Source organism: Nyctibius grandis, chromosome 7, assembly GCF_013368605.1.
Source record: "Nyctibius grandis isolate bNycGra1 chromosome 7, bNycGra1.pri, whole genome shotgun sequence".
In the NCBI taxonomy this organism is placed as follows: Eukaryota; Metazoa; Chordata; class Aves; order Nyctibiiformes; family Nyctibiidae; genus Nyctibius; species Nyctibius grandis.
In genome coordinates this window covers 35,444,508-35,465,481 of record NC_090664.1, presented here as the reverse complement: position 1 = coordinate 35,465,481, position 20,974 = coordinate 35,444,508, and the positions used below count along the sequence as shown (strand labels likewise).

Genomic DNA, 20,974 nt, shown 5'->3' with positions numbered 1-20,974 from the left:
AATTCAGGCTGTTTATGTTTTCTGTTGTCTCTTTATAGGTCTTCAAAATAATTTAAGCCTAGTGTTTGCAGGGACTTTAAGACTGATCGGCTTTATTTAGGCAGACTTTGACAGTTTGATCATTAAGCAAAAGGATTCTTTAGGTTATATTTAATCTTAACATTTGTGGTTTATTTAAATGCAAACACAATATAATTCAGGTTGGGGTTTTTTTCTGAGAGCACAAATTAAATTAGAAGAGCTTACTTAAATGTAGCAAGTAAGCAGTGCAGTTCTTTACTCCTTCCAGCTCCAGACACCCACACATCCTGTTACTATGTTAGTGTCTAGGAACTCTACTCAGGATGACTCTCCCATCATGCTGGGCATTCTTCAAAACAGAGTGAGAGAGTTCCTGTATGTGTTTGTGTATGTGGCTACTTGAGCATGTAATATTATGTACAGCATATGGTTATATATAAATGTGAATGTACAGACATAGACACTATACATATGATATTTTTATTGTAATATGCCCTGAGTGTACATCTTTAAAGTAAAACCGGTTTAGGAAATATTCCTGTGTTTCCATCTTATAATTAGATAGTTCATGTAGCAGAAGTGGACTATATTATCTATACAAATTAATTTCAGGTTTGAATAGAAAACTTACAGACCAAATGAAAATTCCATTGCATTTTAAAGGGATGTTTTGAAAAATTAATGAAAACCCAGAAAGACATCTGGCTTTCCCGTGAGAAACTCCAGAAAAGTTTATTAAAGAGACTCAGGACAACTCCATAAGGCAGAGATGTCCTTTTGCAGATACTGTTTCAAATAAAGGCACAGACACAGGCTGATAAGTAAATGTATCAACAAGGCTTTAGACTGTATCACTCAACTCTTAATCTTGGTATGTCCAAAGGGTGGTTCGTTCCGTCTACCTGAGACAGTTGTTTGTGTCCCCTGGATAAATGCCTGAGTTGTAGACACCTGAAGTTAAGCCACAGAGAGCCCTTTCTGTAGATGAAAGTGCACTGTACTTGGAGGAGGGACTGCAGTACAGACAGGTTTAGCAGTGTTATCATTAGCCATCTAATTCCCGTACCAAGGGCAGTTATGGTGTCATTTCGTACAAGTCAGCGATGGCCAGCTGTCATCATAGACAGGGACCCCGGGAAGGTTTGCAGAGCGTGTACCAGCACCCATTCTTCATTGCCAGCAGCATAAAGGCCATCTCCAGTACTCCTTAGATGACTCTTTTTGCTGAAGTATGGATGCATATTTCATGTCAGTTTTTTTCGCTCCAAAATACCCTACTTACAGGAGCGAGTTTTCCATCTTTTCCACTGTTCCCCCAAACAGAGCAGTCCATGTGAGGTCTAGCCTAGGTGATACTATTTCAAATAATCTGTTACACACAGTTCTTTTTGAAGCCTTTGGCCACTGTATGCCTATTGGGACTTAGATAGTCCTTAGTGAATATGTGGGGTATTTTCAGTTTATGATTCTGTCTTGTACAGGCACCTTGTACTCACTGTGCTTTCTCCCTACAACATCACTCAGAAATGCTGCTATTCCCATTTTACATTTATGTTTTCATTTTTATATTTATTCTGATAAACAGAAAAAACGTCAGTCTGTGTTGTCAAAGATCACACAGGAAGTTGGTGATGATACTGGGAACTGACTGGGGATTTTTTCCTTTTCCTCCAGTGCCTTAACCACAAGATTATCCTTTCTCCCAAAACAAAAACACCCAGTAATTGTTAGAGGATTGAAAGGATCAGCTCTAGCAGCTTTAATTTTAAAGATTAATGCTTTATGCCTCATAGAAGATTTTTTTTAAAAGTCTTGGAAAGCTTTGGGAATGTTTTCTGAAGCAATCCAGAAAAACTACAGAGGCTTCTTCAGAGCTGGAAGATTTCATTTTGATAAATTTTTATACAAAGCTGCTTTTTTAAGTACTTTTTTCTTGACTAACCAAATAATGTCAGCTCTTTCAGTTAGATTCACTAAGCACAATAAAAGAAACAAAACTGCTGAATAATTTATAGCATTTTTAATTAAGATCAGAAGTAAAAATTGAGTGGAACTAGAAAGAAAGGGAGAGTATAATGTAACACTTAAAAGGCAGCGTGACCCAACAAACAGATAAAGAATTTACTATATCAGTATTTTCAGCCATGAGAGTTCAATGGAGGACTTCTGAATTCTAAAGAATTTGTAAAAGAAAAGCAGATTCACATGTTAGATATGTGAAATTTCTTCAGGTCACAGAAACTGAAATTTCCAATATAACATAAAAATTCAAGAGATCAACAAATCCAAGTGGTTGAAAACCCCTGGCTTCAATTACATGTGAGCTTGAGGGCTTGTGTCTTCCATTTCTGAGGGCTGGGTAACCAAATGAAGCTCAGGTATGTTGCATTCAATGCAAGTTATATTCTGCCATTGAGAAGGGGACATACAGTGCACTTGGATGTTATTTGGACTTTTGCTGCCACCAATAAATGTGTAAGTGGGCACCTAATTGGTGAGACTAATATGTAACTGTACAGATTATTTCACTGTTTCCACAAGAACAGTAGGCCTAATTTCAAAAAGGGTTCCTTCATTTGCAAATGCTTTGATGTTATTTGTGTTAATACTATTAATATGCCAGTCCTACTAAATGAAAACAGTGAGGACATTGACTAGTATTCTGTGATGGCTTCACTCAAGATTCTGGACATTTTTGAATATCATGGCATTACAGGTGTGGAGTTGCTTTGAACTAATTTATGGTTATCCTGTATTTTACAGATACTGAGATGCTTACTGAACGAATGGATAGATATGCCTTGTTCTGGGGCTGTAAAGTATAACAAACTAAAAAAGAACAAAATCTCTCTCCACAAGCATTTAAAGCTTGTTAAGAGGCAATGATGAACAGGAACATGCTCATGAGTCAGGGAAGGAAGAAAAAAAGAATATGTTGAGTTTGTAAAGTATATATTGCCTTAGACAGAGGGGACACTTGTTCAGAAAGTGATCTGAGGGAACCAAGTAAGTGATAGATATCTTAGTGAAAACCTTAGGCTTGTTTAGGTTAATATTATGATGGTAAGTGCTGAGATAGGACGGTCTTTGGTCCTGTAAAGGCTATTTTCTTGAAGAGTTTTGTTTTTCTCTGTGAATAGAATCTTTCTATTTTTAAAATAACTAAAGTTTTAAAGAAAGTTATTCTAGATCCTGCATGCCATGGAGCCCTGAAGGGAGAATAGAAATGCTAAGCCTAACTGGAGCTGACATCCTGACACTGGTGTAAGACAACTGCAATGTTCCCCAGTGGATAAGAGATCTGACACTGCAAGGGCTGCACCCAGAGTCACTGGCAAGGTGCAGCTGACCTCCCCGCCACCACACAGGCTGTGACACTCAGGACTAAACTCTATTCTTTGTGTCATGTAAGCTTTAAACAACAAAAGACAAATTCTTATGGTTTATGAAGCTCTCTTGCTCCTGTTTTCTCAGAAACTAACATCACATGAGGAAGTAGACATTGCATAGGTTACTAATGTTACCCAACAGGAACACTCCCTATTCACTCAATTCCCAGTGAAAGATATGAAAACACCTTTAAAATATGTGTCATTACTTCTGAGTGCCATGTTCTAGCTGTCAAACACAGACTGGGTTCCTTACTACTAGCAGTGATACTCAAAACCAAGACTACTCCTGAAACCATCTCTGTGGCACTGTGCACATGTTAGGATGCCCAAGCTAATGAGTGCTATGAGCAGCTGTGTGACTTGTGTTAATGTGAAAATGTGTGTGGGCTAAACTACTCTGCTGAGAAGACGGCTTAAGGTGCAGGAGTATCTGCAGCCCATTCTTAAAAGTCATACCACCTAACTGAAATTGTTCTACAGGCAGTTCTCCCAGATTGTCACTTAATTTCTCAGGTCACCTATCTCTGTTCTTCAAAGTAGATAACCCAGAGATTTCCAAAGCAATGATGTGGTTTGCTTGCAAACTAACATCAATAATTAATCCTATTGATGAAATATTTTTCCTGACAAGGGACGGGGGGCAGAGGAGGGAAGGAGGATGAAATTTTGACATGCTGTAGGATTTGGGCCGACCCATCCACAAGCAAGTCATGTAACCGGACATTCCCATATGCGTTGGCCAGTGATGTGGCCTCCAGCCAAGAAGGGGCTTTAGCAGGAACTCTGTGTTTCGTGCTGTTGATACAGGACTGACTCTGCAGTCCCATGTTTGTAGTTCTTTAAAGCTCCCTAAATCTGGGTGCTGGGGCCAAGACTCTGGGAAGAAGCTGAAAGCACTGCCCCTGAGAGCACAACTGGTGCTTTAACCTGCTCCATTGCAGCAGAGAACTGAGATAAAGTATAATGGAAGGGCTTTTAGTATCCCCTTACTGCAGGGGATATGCACTGAAGGGCAGAGACTTTTCTCCCTTGCTGCCCTGCTCTGTAAAGCTGTCCTGTTGCATTGCAGTGTAAGGCTGTGATACTCTAAAACTCAATGAGAGGATGGGAACAAGCACTGGCATTATATTAAAGAACTGTGATCTGTCTTTCCTCTCTTACCTACACAAAGCTAACTTCTCCTTTTCAGTTTGTCCATTATGAAATGAGGTTTACAATGACTATTTCTGCTTTAGCATTGAGGTAGAATTACCAAGTCCTTGTGTTTAAGCTGGATGCTCTTCCATTCAGCTGCCAGGAGAGGTAGCAGGAGAGCAATATGAAGAAAACTTTCTCCCGCTTGATTAACTGGGGAACTTCTGAACCACCCAAAGCATCTTGCAGCCAGAAGCAAACTTAAATGCCCCCTGAAGTGCACTATTGCATTTGAAATCTGGTGGAAAGCTAATAGTTCATATTTCAGAAACTCATTATAATGGTCACTTTTAATTGTAATACTTAACAGACTGAAACAAGTTCTTATGTTTTAAATTAGCTCCTAAAGGCAGAATTTTATATACTACTTCCCCTAAGTTTCCAGAACTCACTGGGCTGTTGTCTTTGCTATCAGTTAACTTTACCAGTTTTAGTAAAATAGGTTATATTTTTCTAAAATAGCTGGAGAAAATTTGAACAGCCTCTGAAGAGGAACAGGGGAGGGGGATGTACATCAGTTCTGGCCAAGCGTGCAGTTGATAAAAAACATGAGCTAATCTGGCCAGCAGTTGAGCTGATTGTAACAGAACCCAGACACTGTGTAAGGAAAGGATGTATAGTGGGACTCGAGAGGTTTAGTTACATGAAAAAAACATTAGCTGTAAAGACGGAAAGATTCTAGGGAAAATTAGAATCCTGTTATAAAACAGAATTTGCATCTCAAGAGAAAGTGCTGAGGGAGAACTTTGTTGTACTTTTAAATGTTGACACATTTCAGTCCACTATGCCAGTAAGACCTTATCTAGAGCCTCATGGTTCACTTGCAGCGTTCTGATTTATAATAGACCCTCATGGATTTCTTTTTTAAGTCTCAGCCTTATCTAAAGAAGGGAAAAAATAGTCTTAGCTATGTTAGTTCAAGTGCTGAGGTCTTAATTTGTTTTTGATCAGATTGTACTTAGGGAAAAAATCCTATTGAGTTTGATGATTCTTGTTTTTTTGATTCATGGAATGAAAGTCCATATAAAGCTCTCTAGATAAAATCTATTAAATTAAAATAACTCATATGAATAGCATCTAAGGCACAATAAAAACCAGAAATTAAATAGATGTTTGCAGAATAAGATAAATCTAAAAATAGAAGCAACTCTTCTCGTCATGCAAGGGTTTTGCATGTCCTTACTGTCTCTAAGGACTACCGAGTCCTTTTTTTCCCCAGCATTAATGTTGAAGGCAATTGCTTGGCTTGGTTCCCTAGATCATAGTCTTTAGCTTTGCATTTATACTCCCTCTCTCTGTTGAGGGTCTAATATGACCCTGTGAATGTTACTGACTTACCTTTGCTTAGTAATGGGTGGTATGAGTGGAATCTTTTATGGTAGCAATATCAAAAAAAAAATCACTCTGCCATGGTGATGACATGCCAATTCTAGAATATGGGACCATGTATGCCAGTACGAGCTCTTCCCTCTCTCTTCCCTCCTGTAAGGCAGGACCCTAATGATGCAGCAGGGCTGATTTCAAAGTTAAATTAGGTTGCTCAGAGCCTTGTGTAGCCAAGTTCTGAAACTACCCAAGGATGGAGATGCCACAGCCTCTCTGGGGAATCTGTTCCAGTGCTTAATTACCCTCACTGTGAAGAGTATTTTCTTTATATCTAATCAGAAATTGCCTTGCTGTAACTTCTGTCTTTTGCCTATTTTCCTTTTGCTGCGTACCTCAAATGGGAGTTCGGTGCTCTCTTCTCTCTACCTGTTGAATGCTGGATGAAGTGCAAATAGATCCTCCTTTACTTTTTCTTCTTCGAGTCAAACACCTGCAAGACTTGTACTGATGTGTCAAAACTGTACATAGCATTCCAGGTGTGGTCTCCATGTGAGGGGGATATTCACTTTCCTTGACCTGTATATATTTATATAAATACAAATGTTTGTTGGTTTTATATGTTTGTATTCCCATTTTATATAAATATGGATAGGTTGAGGTTATTCACCTCTACTCTGTGTATATATCATTATGCATAACTATATGAAGTATATATATTACATTTTGTATTGTCTATATTTATTTATATGTATGGGTGTGCATAGATACATACACACATACACATATATCAAAACAGGTATTTGAATGGGATTTGCCCTCCTGGGTGTAGTCTGAGTAGGTACAGGATAGAGGGCAGAGTGTAACTGAGCCTGCTGTAGCTGCCTGGTTAATGGCCATCTGTGTTTATCCAGTACATACAGGCAAACACACATGAAGCAAGTAAAGAGAATACTTTTCAAAGTTCCTGAAGGGTAAGAACTTACCTGAAAGTGTTGCAGGTGTATTACACAGCTGGATTTGTTGCTTTGATTAGAAGCATTGTTTTCCTATGTTAATTTTAATGAAAATATTATTTGCTTTTGTTCATTTGAGTATTTTCAAATTATAATAGATGCTCCATTTTTTACTTCTAGTTTTCAAGAGCTGAATGAATCACAATGAGCCACTATCAGTGTTTGCAAATACATCTGTTTCCTATGCAGATCCTGATTACTACAACAAAGAAATATTTGTAAGAGTAATGTTTGATGCATGCCTGTTAAACAGCTTATAATGTGCTGACTCAGTGACTGAGAGGAGACTAATCCCCACAGAAAGCGCCAAATTTAGTCTAATGTGTGCAAATAATGGATTTGCATTAACACTTGCTCCAGGTTCAGGCTTTAATTCCTAAAAATGAATCTCTGCACTGTTGTTCTTACATAGGTTTGCATTTTGCTACCTGGATTCAAATTCTTCTCCTTGTCCAGATACTGCTTTGGCAATTTAAGGGACCTTTTTCCCTTTGGTAGCCCCTAGGTACCTCAAGTCTAAAAGACTGGGTGAAGGAACACTGATTTTGAAAATCGTGTTTCACCATCTCCAGAGCTGCTCCTGAAGCTGGATTGTGGGGCAGTACCAATGTAGAGGAGTCTTGGCTCCTGCAGTAGAAAATGAGGTGCTTTTGGATTGCTGAAATGCAGTTTAAGGATGTTCTTGCACCTAAGTTCAAGAAGGACAGGGAACTTCTAGAGAGAGTCCAGCGCAGAGCCACGAAGATGATTAAGGGAGTGGAACATCTCCCTTATGAGGAGAGGCTGAGGGAGCTGGGTCTCTTTAGCTTGGAGAAGAGGAGACTGAGGGGTGACCTCATTAATGTTTATAAATATGTAAAGGGCAAGTGTCATGAGGATGGAGCCAGGCTCTTCTCAGTGACATCCCTTGACAGGACAAGGGGCAATGGGTGCAAGCTGGAACACAGGAGGTTCCACATAAATATGAGGAAAAACTTCTTTACGGTGAGGGTGACCAAACACTGGAACAGGCTGCCCAGAGAGGTTGTGGAGTCTCCTTCTCTGGAGACATTCAAAACCCGCCTGGATGCGTTCCTGTGTGATATGGTCTAGGTAATCCTGCTCCGGCGGGGGGATTGGACTAGATGATCTTTCGAGGTCCCTTCCAATCCCTAACATTCTGTGATTCTGTGTAAATATATACCTAGACTCTCTCTGCTCTTTGCATATTCCTGATTGTCTGGGCCTTAGTCTGCAGTACAGTCTTAGGCAGTACAATTAAGAGTGACTCCAGGGCTGAGTTTCAGGCCAAATTTGCGAGTCATCCAGGCTGTTGACCATCTGGAACAGCTCCTGGGCTGGCTCTGAAGCAACCCAGCTGGTACTCAGGCACTCCCTGGACTGCTCTGTGGACAGGCTCAGGCGTTGTGTGCCCAGCCCAGCTGCTGCCTTGTATTCTAGCTATCCTTGCCGTAGTGTCACGTATCGTGATACAAGATAGCCTGGACTCCTTCCTAAAAGGGGCCAGGCATTCTCTTCCAGAAGAGAAGATGATGAATGCAACCTGAATTCAGGCCAAGTTTTTGCTGCTCACAGAAATATAGCTTAGCCTGTGGGTGAAGTACAGCATAGACATAGCCCATGGGCCTCAGATTCCCATAAATAACACAAGGAGAGATATTTCCCTGTCATATAAGGGTGTTGTCAGGATACGGACATGTTATTTTTTGAAATTCTTAGATAACACAGTTTTGAGGGATGTACCAAAGATAGAAATAATACCTTGATTTTTTTTTTTAAAACTGGATTGGGATTTATCTGAGTAAACAAATAGTTTTTATCTGAGTCTAGCTTAAGTGAGTCATCCATGGTTATCTAGAGTTGGTAAAAAAAAATGAAGTATTTCTAGGCCATGGTTCTTCTGACCTTCTCAGAGCTTTGCTTTGAGAGAGCTGTGCCCTAGATCATGTCCGCAGTTGTAAATGGCTGACTAGCTCAGAAGTGGACATTTACAGTGGCTTCATTCAGAGCCTTGTTGTCTAATTGAATACAATCAGGGCACAGTAATGACAGGCCACATGTATTCAGATAAGTTAATTGTGTATATAACTTCATTTTGATAAAGTTATAGTGGAAACAGTAGCTAGTTCACAGCAATCTGAAATACTGAATGGTTGTTATATACAAAAGATTAAACTGTATTTTAAGGCACAACTGCAGAAACAGGGAATATGACTCCATAGCTCCAGCAAGCATCCTGAACAAAGGTGATTGGAGAATTTCTGTTATTTATCTAGGGAAAAAAGGTATTTATTAATTTGTGTGTCTGTGATATTTTACTAATTATTTTATAGTGAAAATCCTATGCCACATGATGAAGGATTCATACTACACCATATGCCACTAAGTGGGGTGGGTGTGTATTTACAGTTCTTGCAGATTTACTGATAAATTCAGCTGTGGTTTTTATAAATCCTGCAAATGGTTGTCCTAGTTTTAAAACCTAACTTCTTTTCAAATTTTAATATACTTTGCCAGTAGACAAGTATGCTGTTTTGATTGAAAATGTAAGCTCTTTTTAAGTTAGAATACTGGTCATGAATATCCTTAGAGGCAGGCTAGCATTGGCTGCTGTAAGCTGACCATCACTGATTTTCAAGCTTCAGAAGCTTTGTTTCTATCAAGACCTCATCTGGGGACATCGATCATGTTCAGATCTGCTGGAGCATTAAAAAAAGAAAAAAAAAAGGAACCTTTAAAGTTTGAAAGGGTCTGACTTCACTGGAAAAAAAGTGGTGTTGCCAACAACTAGGCAGAAGCTAGCAGCTCCTACAATGCAGTGTGTCTCCTACACTCTTAAAAGTTTGGGCCTAACTTATATATATTTTAAAAATTAATACTATTAGAGTGGTTTTAAATTATTCTTCCTGAATTTCTAAGATCTAAATATTCCTGAAATTTATCTCTTATCTCTCTAAGCATGGATTTCCATACTAGCTCCTGTAATTGGCACAGCACAGAAACAAATATTTGTATGAAGGAAGACGTTTTCTCAGAGACCTTCCAAACTTCCCCAGGTTCATTCTCATTCAACTTTCCTTCATGTTTATTAGAAAAATACAGAGATAGAGTACCCTTGTTCTCCAAATATAGTGCATTTTTCTTTCTAATTCAGTTTATATATGTAACATTTATGAAGTTACCACGAGCTGAGGTAACTGGTGATCCAACATCCTAGAAAAGCATTCAGATATCGCCTCTGTTCCTGTTGGGCAAATCCCAGGAAGTTTTGACTTTTTAAAGGTGACTATTAGATCAGCTTCATTTTTCCTCGTTTTTTTTAAAATATATGTAAATCCATACAATATAATCTGACGTTACTTTTCTTTTCTGTGTTCCAAGGTAAACAGTATATGGTTTTATTTTAGCTTAGAGTGAATAAAAAGGATTGATTCTTGTGAAATCTCTCCTGATATGAACCAGAAACAAACATAAGGGAATGCAGATACAAGGGGGAAGGAGTAATGCCCTGCTTATGTATAAATTGAGAAGTTCATTAGGAATGACTGGTAAGGAAAGAGCATAGCTCATGAACATATGGGAAATCAGTTTACTTCAGAGAACTGAGGGTGAAAGGAAGGGATGTCTGCTTTTTATTAAAACCTGAAATGCATTATAATTGGCCTGAGTCTTTGCCCAGATGGCTTCTCTTATGCTGACATCTGCAAGAGTGTATATAAAGCAGCATTAAGAAGCTGTCTCTTGTGACAGTGTGTACACATGTAATTCTGTTAAAAACTAAGTCCTTTGCTATCTGTAGTGTTGGTCTTTGAATAAGCATGCTGAGAAATGTCATTTGTTTGACAAAAACTAATTATGGAACATGTTTTTTTCACATGGAAAGTTTCTCCCACCTACGAGAAAAGGTTTTAGGGCTTTTCACCTATTTTTGTAGATTCTTGTTCATTCTTCATGATAAATTTCAGATAAACTCTTTTTTGGCAGGAGGGGAGCATGGGGTTTCTTCATCCAGTCCTTTGAGCTTTTTCTGAAGTTTAAGTGTAATTATTTTGAATTTTCACATGTGAATTTAAGCTGTTCATCACTGACCAGTGAAAAGCTTGAATAATACTAGAGCACCCATTTCATATTAAACTGGTAGGACAATGACACTTGATGCAATGTAATATATCCATTAGTCTGTTCACTTGTATCTGTAATTCACAGGGTAATACTTTTCAAAACAAGCTGTCAACATACTGCTTCTTTCTTTATCAGACAACAGGAAAATTAAAGTCAATGGCACCAGGGAACCTATTGAGTTTAAGACAAATCAGTGGTTTGGGGCAACAGTCAAAGCTCATAAAGAAAAAGTTGTGGTAAGTCTTATGCATTTGGTATTCATTTGGAGATAATGTTTATTTTTCTTGAATGTATATCTTTAATAGCTCTCTACATGTAGATTATGGAAACAACTCTATGATTATGCATGAATTATGAAACAGATGATGTATATAACTCAGAAAAGGAAAGCAGTCTATAAAATCGGGTTGAACTGATCACGTGAAGATGATCCCGTTGCTGTGTGAAAACAGCAGAATGCCATATTGTAACGGAGGTGAATGATGATTTTTTTTAAACAGAAAATGGACATATTTTAGAGGTACACAGTAACTGATAGTTATATGCTATAAAATGTTTTGTATTATGAAGCTTTACTTGGAATGTTAAATGTAGAATGTAATGGAAAGCAAGAACCTGTGCTGAAGATCAGTTAGTAACAGAAAGCACTGACCTCTTTTGTCACATTTACGTTGTTTTAAACAGCTATGTTGTAGTCATGGTAAAACAGCTGCAAAAAAAAGCCATGACAAAAAAACTCCAAATCAAGATTGATGTCAAAAGTGCAATGTCCATTTTCCGGTTTCACTGAACGTTTTACCTGTATTGCTCGAGGACCCCAGCAGGGGGCAAGTACTTTTATTGCTTAGTCAAGTAGTAATGCTGCTTATACACAGACATTCTATATCTACAATTTATGCACCAAGTTTTACACTGAAAATGTCACTGAAATAATTGTGATAAGAATAATTAGTTTGGTCATTAGTTTTATTAGTTTTTACAAAGCAATAATTTGTGTCTTGAGATTTGCTTAAGAATTCCAATTATTACTTAAGAAGTAGTCATAAGGGAAGAAAAATCTAAAGGAAATTCTTTCCCTTATGTCCTTATATAGTATGCCTCTGTGGTTAACCTAGGGAAGGACTTTGACATGAAAGAGGTAATGAATAAAACATCACCCTATTCTGTTACAGAGTTAAGGAAATGTAAAAATTCTAAAAAATTCTAAAAATAGCTGAAGATTATTCATTTTGTGTGCTCTACTAAACAACAGTTCACAAACTGAAACAGAATAGTTCTTCACCACCATTTGCTGAATCTTAATCAAGGGAGCAGAAAACCTCATCACCGACTGATGTGCTGTGCCTGTACTGACCAAAATTTGTTTTGCTTCTGATAACTGCTCTCAGCCTTTCTGAAACAGAGATATAGCCAACACTTTTCAGGCAAAAACTTGAACAGTGAAGCTAGAAGACTTTGTCTTTTAAGCTTTGTAGACTGAAAGGAGAGAAAAAGAAAATGTCATCAAGCTGTCAGAAACTTTTTTTTTAAACTACACACGTGATAGTAAACTGCATTAGGTCAACATTTATGATTATATTGAGTTCTTCTTTCAATCTGTTTTGCTTGATGTCAAATGTACCTAAAATCACCCTCACAAGACACATACTCCTCTTTGCTGCACTCTGGTTTTGCTCTCTGATATGTTTTAATCTGTAAGGTCTTCTAGGCAGGGACATGTTAAGAGTCCCTGTTCCTTAAACCATTGTTCTAGAAGCTCTGACTCTTGAGTAACTCTTGATTAAACTCTTGAGTGGCACAGTGGTTCATCCAGCTGGAACTGATTGCAGAATGAAGGCGTACACAGTACTGTGAATAATAACAATGCCTTGCAAGAGGTAGACAGGATTCTGATTGAAAAAGTACGACAAGGTAGGATATGAATGAAGGATTTGTTTGTATCTTATAAAGGCAAGGTTGAGGGAGAGGTAGTGTCTTCCCCCTGCTTCCCACCCCTCACCCCCTCCCCAGCCAACTGAAAAGTTTTAGGGCACAGGAACCCCTGAAGAATGACTTGCATACCTGATGGCTTATCTTTTTTATTTTTCCAATTATCTGAATTACTTTCAAAAAAGATAATGTCTCTCTCTACACAACTTGTATATCTTTTATTCTTACACTGTCATGTTTGTAACACCACTACCCTAACACAGAAGATTAAATATTAGTTCACTTACCAAAACTTACTTAGCAAAAACCTGTTCACTTGGAGACTGTTGAATGCATTATAGCTGTATCATCTCTCCAAAGATTTGAACCAGGGCTTTGTAAGAAGGCAGACAATCTGATGATTGTGATATACAATATGACGCAACACCCTGACAAATCTTCTTTTTCAAAGTAGAGTAGAATCATAGCAGTTCTGCTGCAACAGCCATTACCTTAAGACATATCAGGACCAAAGTAGGAAAGTCTTCAGCCACATGTATGTGATCTACATCTTAAACTATGGGATCAAATCCTGTGCAAAGAGCAGTAACAGAGCAAACACATTACTTGTGAAGCAGGCTTAGAGGGTATTTGTAACATATGCTTAAATGTGAGTTGTAGTCCCTGACAGATTTCACCTGCTAAGGGCTATAAGTGAAAGATCAGACTATGCTTTTCAGGTTATAATGGAATTACAAGAAGCAGTGGTCCTGCATTTTCTTCTGTCAATATATTATGATCATTGCTATATGAATGATACAATACCAGAGAGAATCCTTGTACACTGTTTATTAAGAACTACATTTGCCAGATGCATGAGTGTGTGAAAGGTACATGTAACATCATTTCTGTTTTGATAGGCTTGTGCTCCCTTATATCATTGGAGAACCCTTAAAGATAGCCCTGAGAAGGACCCTGTTGGCACCTGCTATGTAGCAATTCAGAACTTCAGTGCCTATGCTGAATATTCACCTTGTCGCAACAGTGAGTATTGATAGGAACAATCCTGTGTTGGAGGAATTGATATTGCACTCAGTGTTTTCATCCTCTCAGTCTTCACGCAGTCTTGGTTGAATGAAGATTATTGTATGACATTATTGCATTGGATGAGGGTTTAATGAAAAATAAAAATTAAATTATAAGCCTGCAATCAAATACTTTATTGTATAATTAAAAGAGGACAAATTAAGTAAATTAAGCTTATGCAGTTATAGTGATGAGATATAATTGGTTCAATTTAAATGGCTTTAAAATGTAGCAAACAGATCTAGATAAGAACCAGACAGCATTTTAAACCAATTATTCATGCTTATGCTGAGTATGAGCTCTCATCACAGGATCACCATCTGAAGACCAGACCCTGCACAGTAACACACAAGCCTGTATGACCATTCATGCCAATATCATCCACAATAGCTCATTTATGAAGGACTTCCAGCATGGAAGAAAGCCATGCACATTAGCACTGCTGTTCCACACTCTTCTCTGTGCTGTTCTGAGGATGTGGTAGCCATCTCTGGGCCTTACTTCTTGGGGAATAGGGAAAAACTGCATGTATATTTAGAACCAAGTTCAGTTACCTGGAAGTCTGCAGAAAATGCCACACCTTAGATTATATCAGATGTTCATCCTGTTCAGCATCCTATGTCTAAGTGTTTATGGTGATTATTAATACTCTCATTACCTCAGTGCTCCAACTTATTAAAATCAATATGAAGTATTCAGTGATTTTACTGAGCTTTGGACTGGGCTAGGTCTACAGCAATTTCTGCACTCACGGATCAGAGAATTGTTCTTACAGTTACTTTTCTAAAGATAATGTGTGTAAGATAGCAAATATAATGGGCTTACCTATCTCTTCCAGGGGAAACGCTCACAACAAAGCTATGATGTTGTTCAGTTTCGCTGAGATGGGCAGCTTTTTCAAGTTGTATGTGCTAGCCAATAACACAAGAAGTCTGAATGTAGTTCCTTGTCACGATACCACTTGCACAGAGCCTGTGCTATTGCAGCTAGCATTCTTGCCATGGGCACATGGGCTAATTTCAGAACACATCTTTTAGCTGTTCCTCTACTGCAAACTGTGCTCCTACCTTTGAGTTTCTCACTGATTATTTTGCCAAGAAAGTAACAGGCATTTTACAGAAAAAGTAGACACCTCATAATTAAAGGTCTCTTTCCTATGAAGATTTAGAGACAGCATCATATCATGTAGCTGGATTTTCCTGACATCTGACTGATGTGTGATAATGTAGCCCAGTAACGCTTTCCATGGTCTACCAGAAAATCTGCACACCTACAGCAACGTGAGATATTTGTGTGTATGTTCAGCATTACTCTGTGGCTTTCCCTTTCTCGCATTGTAGTGTAGCTCTAAGCTGAGTTGTGCTGCCAAGTGTTCCTTTTAAAGCCTAAGCCTTGTCCTTGGATGCACAGGTACAAAAAGGAGAAGAATTTGTAAGAAATGGTGACCATAAGATCTGCTTCATGTACTTCTGATATCTCAATGGGGCTTTGCCAAAGGCTCATGCCATTTGAACAGAGAGTTCAAATGGCCATTCCTGCTCCCAGTTTCCCAATCCTGCAGTCTTCCATCACTCCAGCACTCATAGGAAAGCCCTAAAATGCATGCCAACACAATTTGTACAATTATATAAGGATTTGGAGACTAGAAGTAAAAATGGACAGAAGCAGGAAGGATGGTTTTGCATGTACAAATGTGCATCCAAAATTATTACACTTTAGTCCTCATTGAGCAAATGTGTGTCAACTAAAGGGCTGGCCCTTGTGAAGGACATGTGCCCCTTTCCCTTGCCATCGTGCAGATAACCAGGATGTTGTTTAAACATTGACCCGTGCTGACCCATCCACTAAGTCAAAATTTTTTGAGAATGCCTTAGTAAACACTTATTTTTGTGTTTATGTCCATTCTAGGATTTCTTGTTAAGTTGTTTACTTTTGTATCTCCAGACAAATTCAAACTGAATTTCTGTTAGTTGTTGCAAGGGTCCTTCCTTGGCAGTGAGAGGAGAAAGTCCCAAGTAACTGGTCCTGTTTTTCAAAATCTTCATGAGGGGGCTGCATGTTCAGGGTCCTGTAGAAGGTCTTGATTTGCTCTGTCTTTTCACAAAACAAATACACATCTTTTCACATATTTTTGTAGTTTTACATTTACAGCCTTACAGCTCCAGGGACGCATAAGCTGTCTTCCACATGCACTGTGAAATCAGTAAAATACTTCTACCTTCATGATTGCAGGCAATGCAGATCCCGAAGGACAAGGCTTTTGTCAAGCAGGTTTCAGCTTAGATTTTTACAAGGTGAGATTCTGCTTCTAAAATACTTGAATGAATGTAATTCTGATATATCCCCAGTGTTCAAGCACTGTCTCAGTGATCAAGAGTTTAACCCCATGCTGTTGCATATGGAAAATTTTGTGAAGTTGTTGCAAGTTCTTTCCTCCTGTGCAAGATTCAAACTTCCTGGTTTCATTAATAAAAGAAATACTGCAATTAGCACCTGTTTATCTCTTTGCAGCACTCCAATCTGACTCTATTCCATCTATCTTAATAGATAATTAGGCCAAAAATTGTATGTGCTTCTGTCTCAGTGTGCCCCACTTATGATACTTTCCAGAGACCTGACTTTCAGGCAATAATGGGCAGGCACCAGGTAGTTTTTAAAAGTTAAAATAGCTTGTATAAGCATGCTTTTGGAGGCAGACTAGTTATTGAGTAAGACCATTCTCTTGTGGAGGTGAAAGAGGAAGTGATTAAGGGAAATAGCTACTTGTTCTTATATGCCAAGAGGGTCCAGAAACAATATTGTAATCCAAAGAATAAACTTTGCATCTATAGTTATTATCTGTGCCATTATTACAGCACCAGGAGCCCGCATAACTTTGATCATTGCCATTGTTTTCAGTGTTCTGGAGCTGCATCGTTATTCACATTATTAATAGCTGAGGAATAAAGACCTCATTGTAGGGTAGACAAAACTCTTATTTGTCTGTAAAGCGTTCCTGTTGCTTCATTGAATGTGAAGGCCCTCTTTTATGCTGACTTTGTTTTGTTACAAATAATCAGCAATTTTAGAATGCTATGTTAGTGCTAAAAAAATATAGCTTTCATTCAAATGAAGATGCATAGGGTGATCTTAACTTTATTCAACTATGGATTTTCCTGCACATCCATGCACCTACATGCTTTCTTTGAACAAGGCTATTCTCCTTTATCATGATTCTGTTATTCTTTTGGTCATTTAAATTCTTTTTCCCATGCATGCTTAATTTTGTCTTGTTCTTTTGTTGTGTAATTTTATTCAATTCTGCTTTTTGTAGAATGGAGACCTGATAGTAGGCGGGCCCGGTAGTTTTTATTGGCAAGGTATGTTCATCTAGCTGATTAATTTGATCTAAGAAGTGAACCATAAAGTATTTGGAAAATGTTTTTCTAGATTTTCATTGTTTTCTCAGTTTAAGATAACCAGTGTCTGGTCTTATTTTCAACAAATATAAATCAGAAGAATTGCTTAACAAGCAACTGAGCATAAAAATAAGTCAGGGAAAATTCAGCATGTAGGTTGTATAGGAAGTGAAACAAATAGAAATAACTGTTTTAATGTTGGCATTTTAGCACATTTATCATTTAATTAATAAACTGGCTTTTACCCTAGAAATACTGCAATTTTAAAAATAGCTAATATTTGTACAGCAAATGTAATATTTTCAAAGTTTTTGTCGCTATTTGTTTCTGAACACAACCTTTTATTTCTATCTGCATATATTTTTAGTTCATTTGAGGCATCACTGTAGTTTCCAAGATGTAGTTTCTCATGTAGATAAAACCTGAAGTGGTTTTGGTAAAGGGTTAAAAAGGTATTTTTTTTTTAACCTGTTTTGACATGTGTGGTGATACAGCTGATTCCCAAACTCTGCTTACCAACTTGCCTGTTGTCAGCCTCACTGATGTGTATTTTTGCGCTGCTATTAAAGGAGGAAGATCTAGTTGATTATGATGGTAGGGAACTCATAGCTTTGAATTCTCTATTGAGAAATTGCTTCCATTGGTCTACTACATTTGTACAGTACAGCATCAAAAGGTAGCTGAGCCTGAAAATGCTTGACTTGAGTTTGAATCAGCACCTTGAAATGGGTCTGGAGATGTTTTTGTAGTGGTTCAAGAGAGTCTCAATGCCTTGTATTGATTTATGTGTACTCTTGAGATTTACAGGTTAGTAATGGATAAAGATTGAGAGAGGATGTCTACTCTTTGCATCTGTGCTGTATTATCCCTTCAGCTCTGTTCTGATGTTCTGCTAGCCCTCTTTTGTAGAAACTGGCTCTCCTTTATGTCCCTTTCATTTACGAAGTTGTTTGAATCCAGGTCAGGTAATCACTGCAAGTATTGCGGATATCATTGCAAATTATTCCTTCAAGGATATTCTGAGGAAACTGGCACGAGAGAAGCAAACAGGAGTGGCACCACCCTCATATGATGACACTTACATGGGTAAGCTAAGCTCTATGTCAGTTAGCAATAAGTTCTAAAAGCATGGGGCTTATACAAGTGTGAAAACAAGCCCTAAATTACTAATGTCCTAATTGTGAGAGGATTTGAACATGTTTTGCCTTAAGCACAACAGCAAATCAGTAGTTTGCTAGTTACTTCAGTGGGATTATGAACATTCTTAAAATTATGCACAGCAATAGGGTTTGAGGGTTGAGATTTTAAATGGCTTCTTAGGATTCTTATTATTTGATCAAAAATAATTAAGCAGAAATACAAAATTTTCCCATTTATATCTATTTTCATTCCAGTATGATGGATTGAGTTTAAAATAATTAAAAACTATTTCAATTTTTAATAGATAAAAGAAAATTCAGTTCTGCAGTATTTTCTACAGTACTGCACAAATATCCAATTTATTCTCACTGATATTTAAAAGATAAAATTGAAGTGAGCAATAACAAAAGTGAGTTTGAAGATATTATGTAATAAATAGAAAAAAGGCTCTTTATGTACCTTTTTATTAGTACTGATCTCTAAGAATTTGCATTATATTCATGTGTCTCTGCGTGTAAGACAGGTTTTTCTTCACATAATTATAGAAAAGATGCAGTGGAATTTGAAGGCAAAGATGCATCCTTTCATCTCTGACCATAGATTTGAAATTACAGTCCGTGATACAATCGAGAAGTCTTTACTCTGTCAATAGGAATTATCTCACAGGTTTACTAAAGCTCCAGGAGGTGCTTAACTGCATCTTTGGAAATCTGTCTTCCCTATAGAGCTAAAACAGGATACTCACACATTACAGTACAGTAATGAAGACCTAAATTGTGTCAATAGCTGTTAGGGCAAATCACCATAGTACCTGCTGTTTTTTTCAGATAAAATAGTAAGTATTAATGATTTAGAAGCTAATTTTTGGAGAGAAAAGAGATAGATTTATTATACATTCAGACCTAGAGTTAATTTAGTCATAATAATGTGATAAACAATTTTCCTTATTTCCTCTCACAGTTTTAGTATACTAATGTTAGAAAGTTTGCATTCTGATGGTCAGATGAACAGACAAATCTGATTGTCCTTGCATATTTATTGAAATAAATGGGTTTTCAAGTGTCTTGCTTGTAATTTATCTTTAAACAGGATACTCAGTGGCTGCTGGGGAATTTACTGGGGATTCTGAACAAGGTAAGAAGCTATATACTTGAATGGAAACCATATGGCTGTACATCTATTAAATTCCTCATTTTGGGTCTCTACGCAGGAACGTACCTTTTACACATTTGAAGCACTGTTGAGACTTAAGCTATCTGTACCCAATATTCTCAGAGGCAAATATTTCCCTAGAAGCTATAGCATAATAGAGCAGAATTTAAATAATCCAAAAGTCTGACTCTGTTATTATGGTATCATGCCCATGCATCTGTTAAGCAGTTAGAGCTGTGACAGCATGGTAGGTGGAGCCACTTAATTTAGCCAGTTTGACGACCAGTAGTAACAAGTGGAGCTAACAGTGCAGTTCTGTAGTCTTCTGGTCCGTAATCAAGTTACTTACCTGCATAGAGACTACTGGCCCTCAGCATCTCGCTGGCCAGATGCAGCGTGGCTTGGAAATGTCTGTGTATGCTGAAAGCACACTTCTGACTGCCACATAAACATCACAGCCCAGGCTAGGAGATAACATTCAGCTGCTCCTGGACAAAGATGTGTGTCTACACCAGCATGCTAGCTCTTGTTGGTAAAAGCAGCTCTTGGCTCTATAAAAGTTTCCCTAGTTCCAGTTCACAAGCCTTAAGGATGGGGTGCCTGGGGCAGTTCATTAGCTGACCCTTTTCATACATTATATTTTCCTGCACAGTCATAATGGTGTAAGAACAAGTTCCCTGTGCTCTTGCTCCTATCCTGAGCCTTGTATTTAACAGCAGGAGACAGAAGAATTGAATTCCTTTTATTAAAACCTGGGCTTAGAGGGAGGCAAAACATTCTACAGGAAGATGAGGTGTTCAATTAGTCCCTTGAATTAGGACAAGATGAATGCACACAAATATAAATGTCTGAATATAGAATCATGCCTGAGACTTTGTGAAGGTTCATGGATCAAGTACGTTTGATACATGACATATTTAGAATAATTTACATTCAGACAGCAACTGTCATCCACAAAGAACCAGACATCTCACAGACTTAATAGCATTGATTAAAAACATCACTGTGAAACCTTCACCTGAAATATTTCATGATCTGTAAAACACCACCTTCTAGGACTCTACATTCATGATTTGATAAAGTAGAGCAACATCCGCTGAGGAACAGGTTTTCACCAAAATTACAGGAAAATATTTTTTAAATGTGTAGAATGTTGTTACATAGCTTCGAATTCAGCTCAAACACTGAGGTTCGAGTTGTTCCCTGTGGCAAAAGGTGACAC

The 20,974-nt window shown here is 37.9% G+C and overlaps 1 protein-coding gene across 1 annotated transcript in view; it reads left to right on the top strand.

Annotated features, from left to right (window-relative positions):
• Nucleotides 1-20,974, top strand: part of ITGA8 (integrin subunit alpha 8) — a 128,786-nt gene that overhangs the window by 1,250 nt on the left and 106,562 nt on the right. Inside the window, exons 3-8 of the mRNA XM_068404603.1 lie at nucleotides 11,204-11,304; nucleotides 13,897-14,020; nucleotides 16,295-16,356; nucleotides 17,376-17,421; nucleotides 18,421-18,546; nucleotides 19,690-19,734. Of these exons, the coding sequence (XP_068260704.1) occupies nucleotides 11,204-11,304; nucleotides 13,897-14,020; nucleotides 16,295-16,356; nucleotides 17,376-17,421; nucleotides 18,421-18,546; nucleotides 19,690-19,734 (504 nt within the window). The remainder of the gene's footprint in view (nucleotides 1-11,203; nucleotides 11,305-13,896; nucleotides 14,021-16,294; nucleotides 16,357-17,375; nucleotides 17,422-18,420; nucleotides 18,547-19,689; nucleotides 19,735-20,974) is intronic.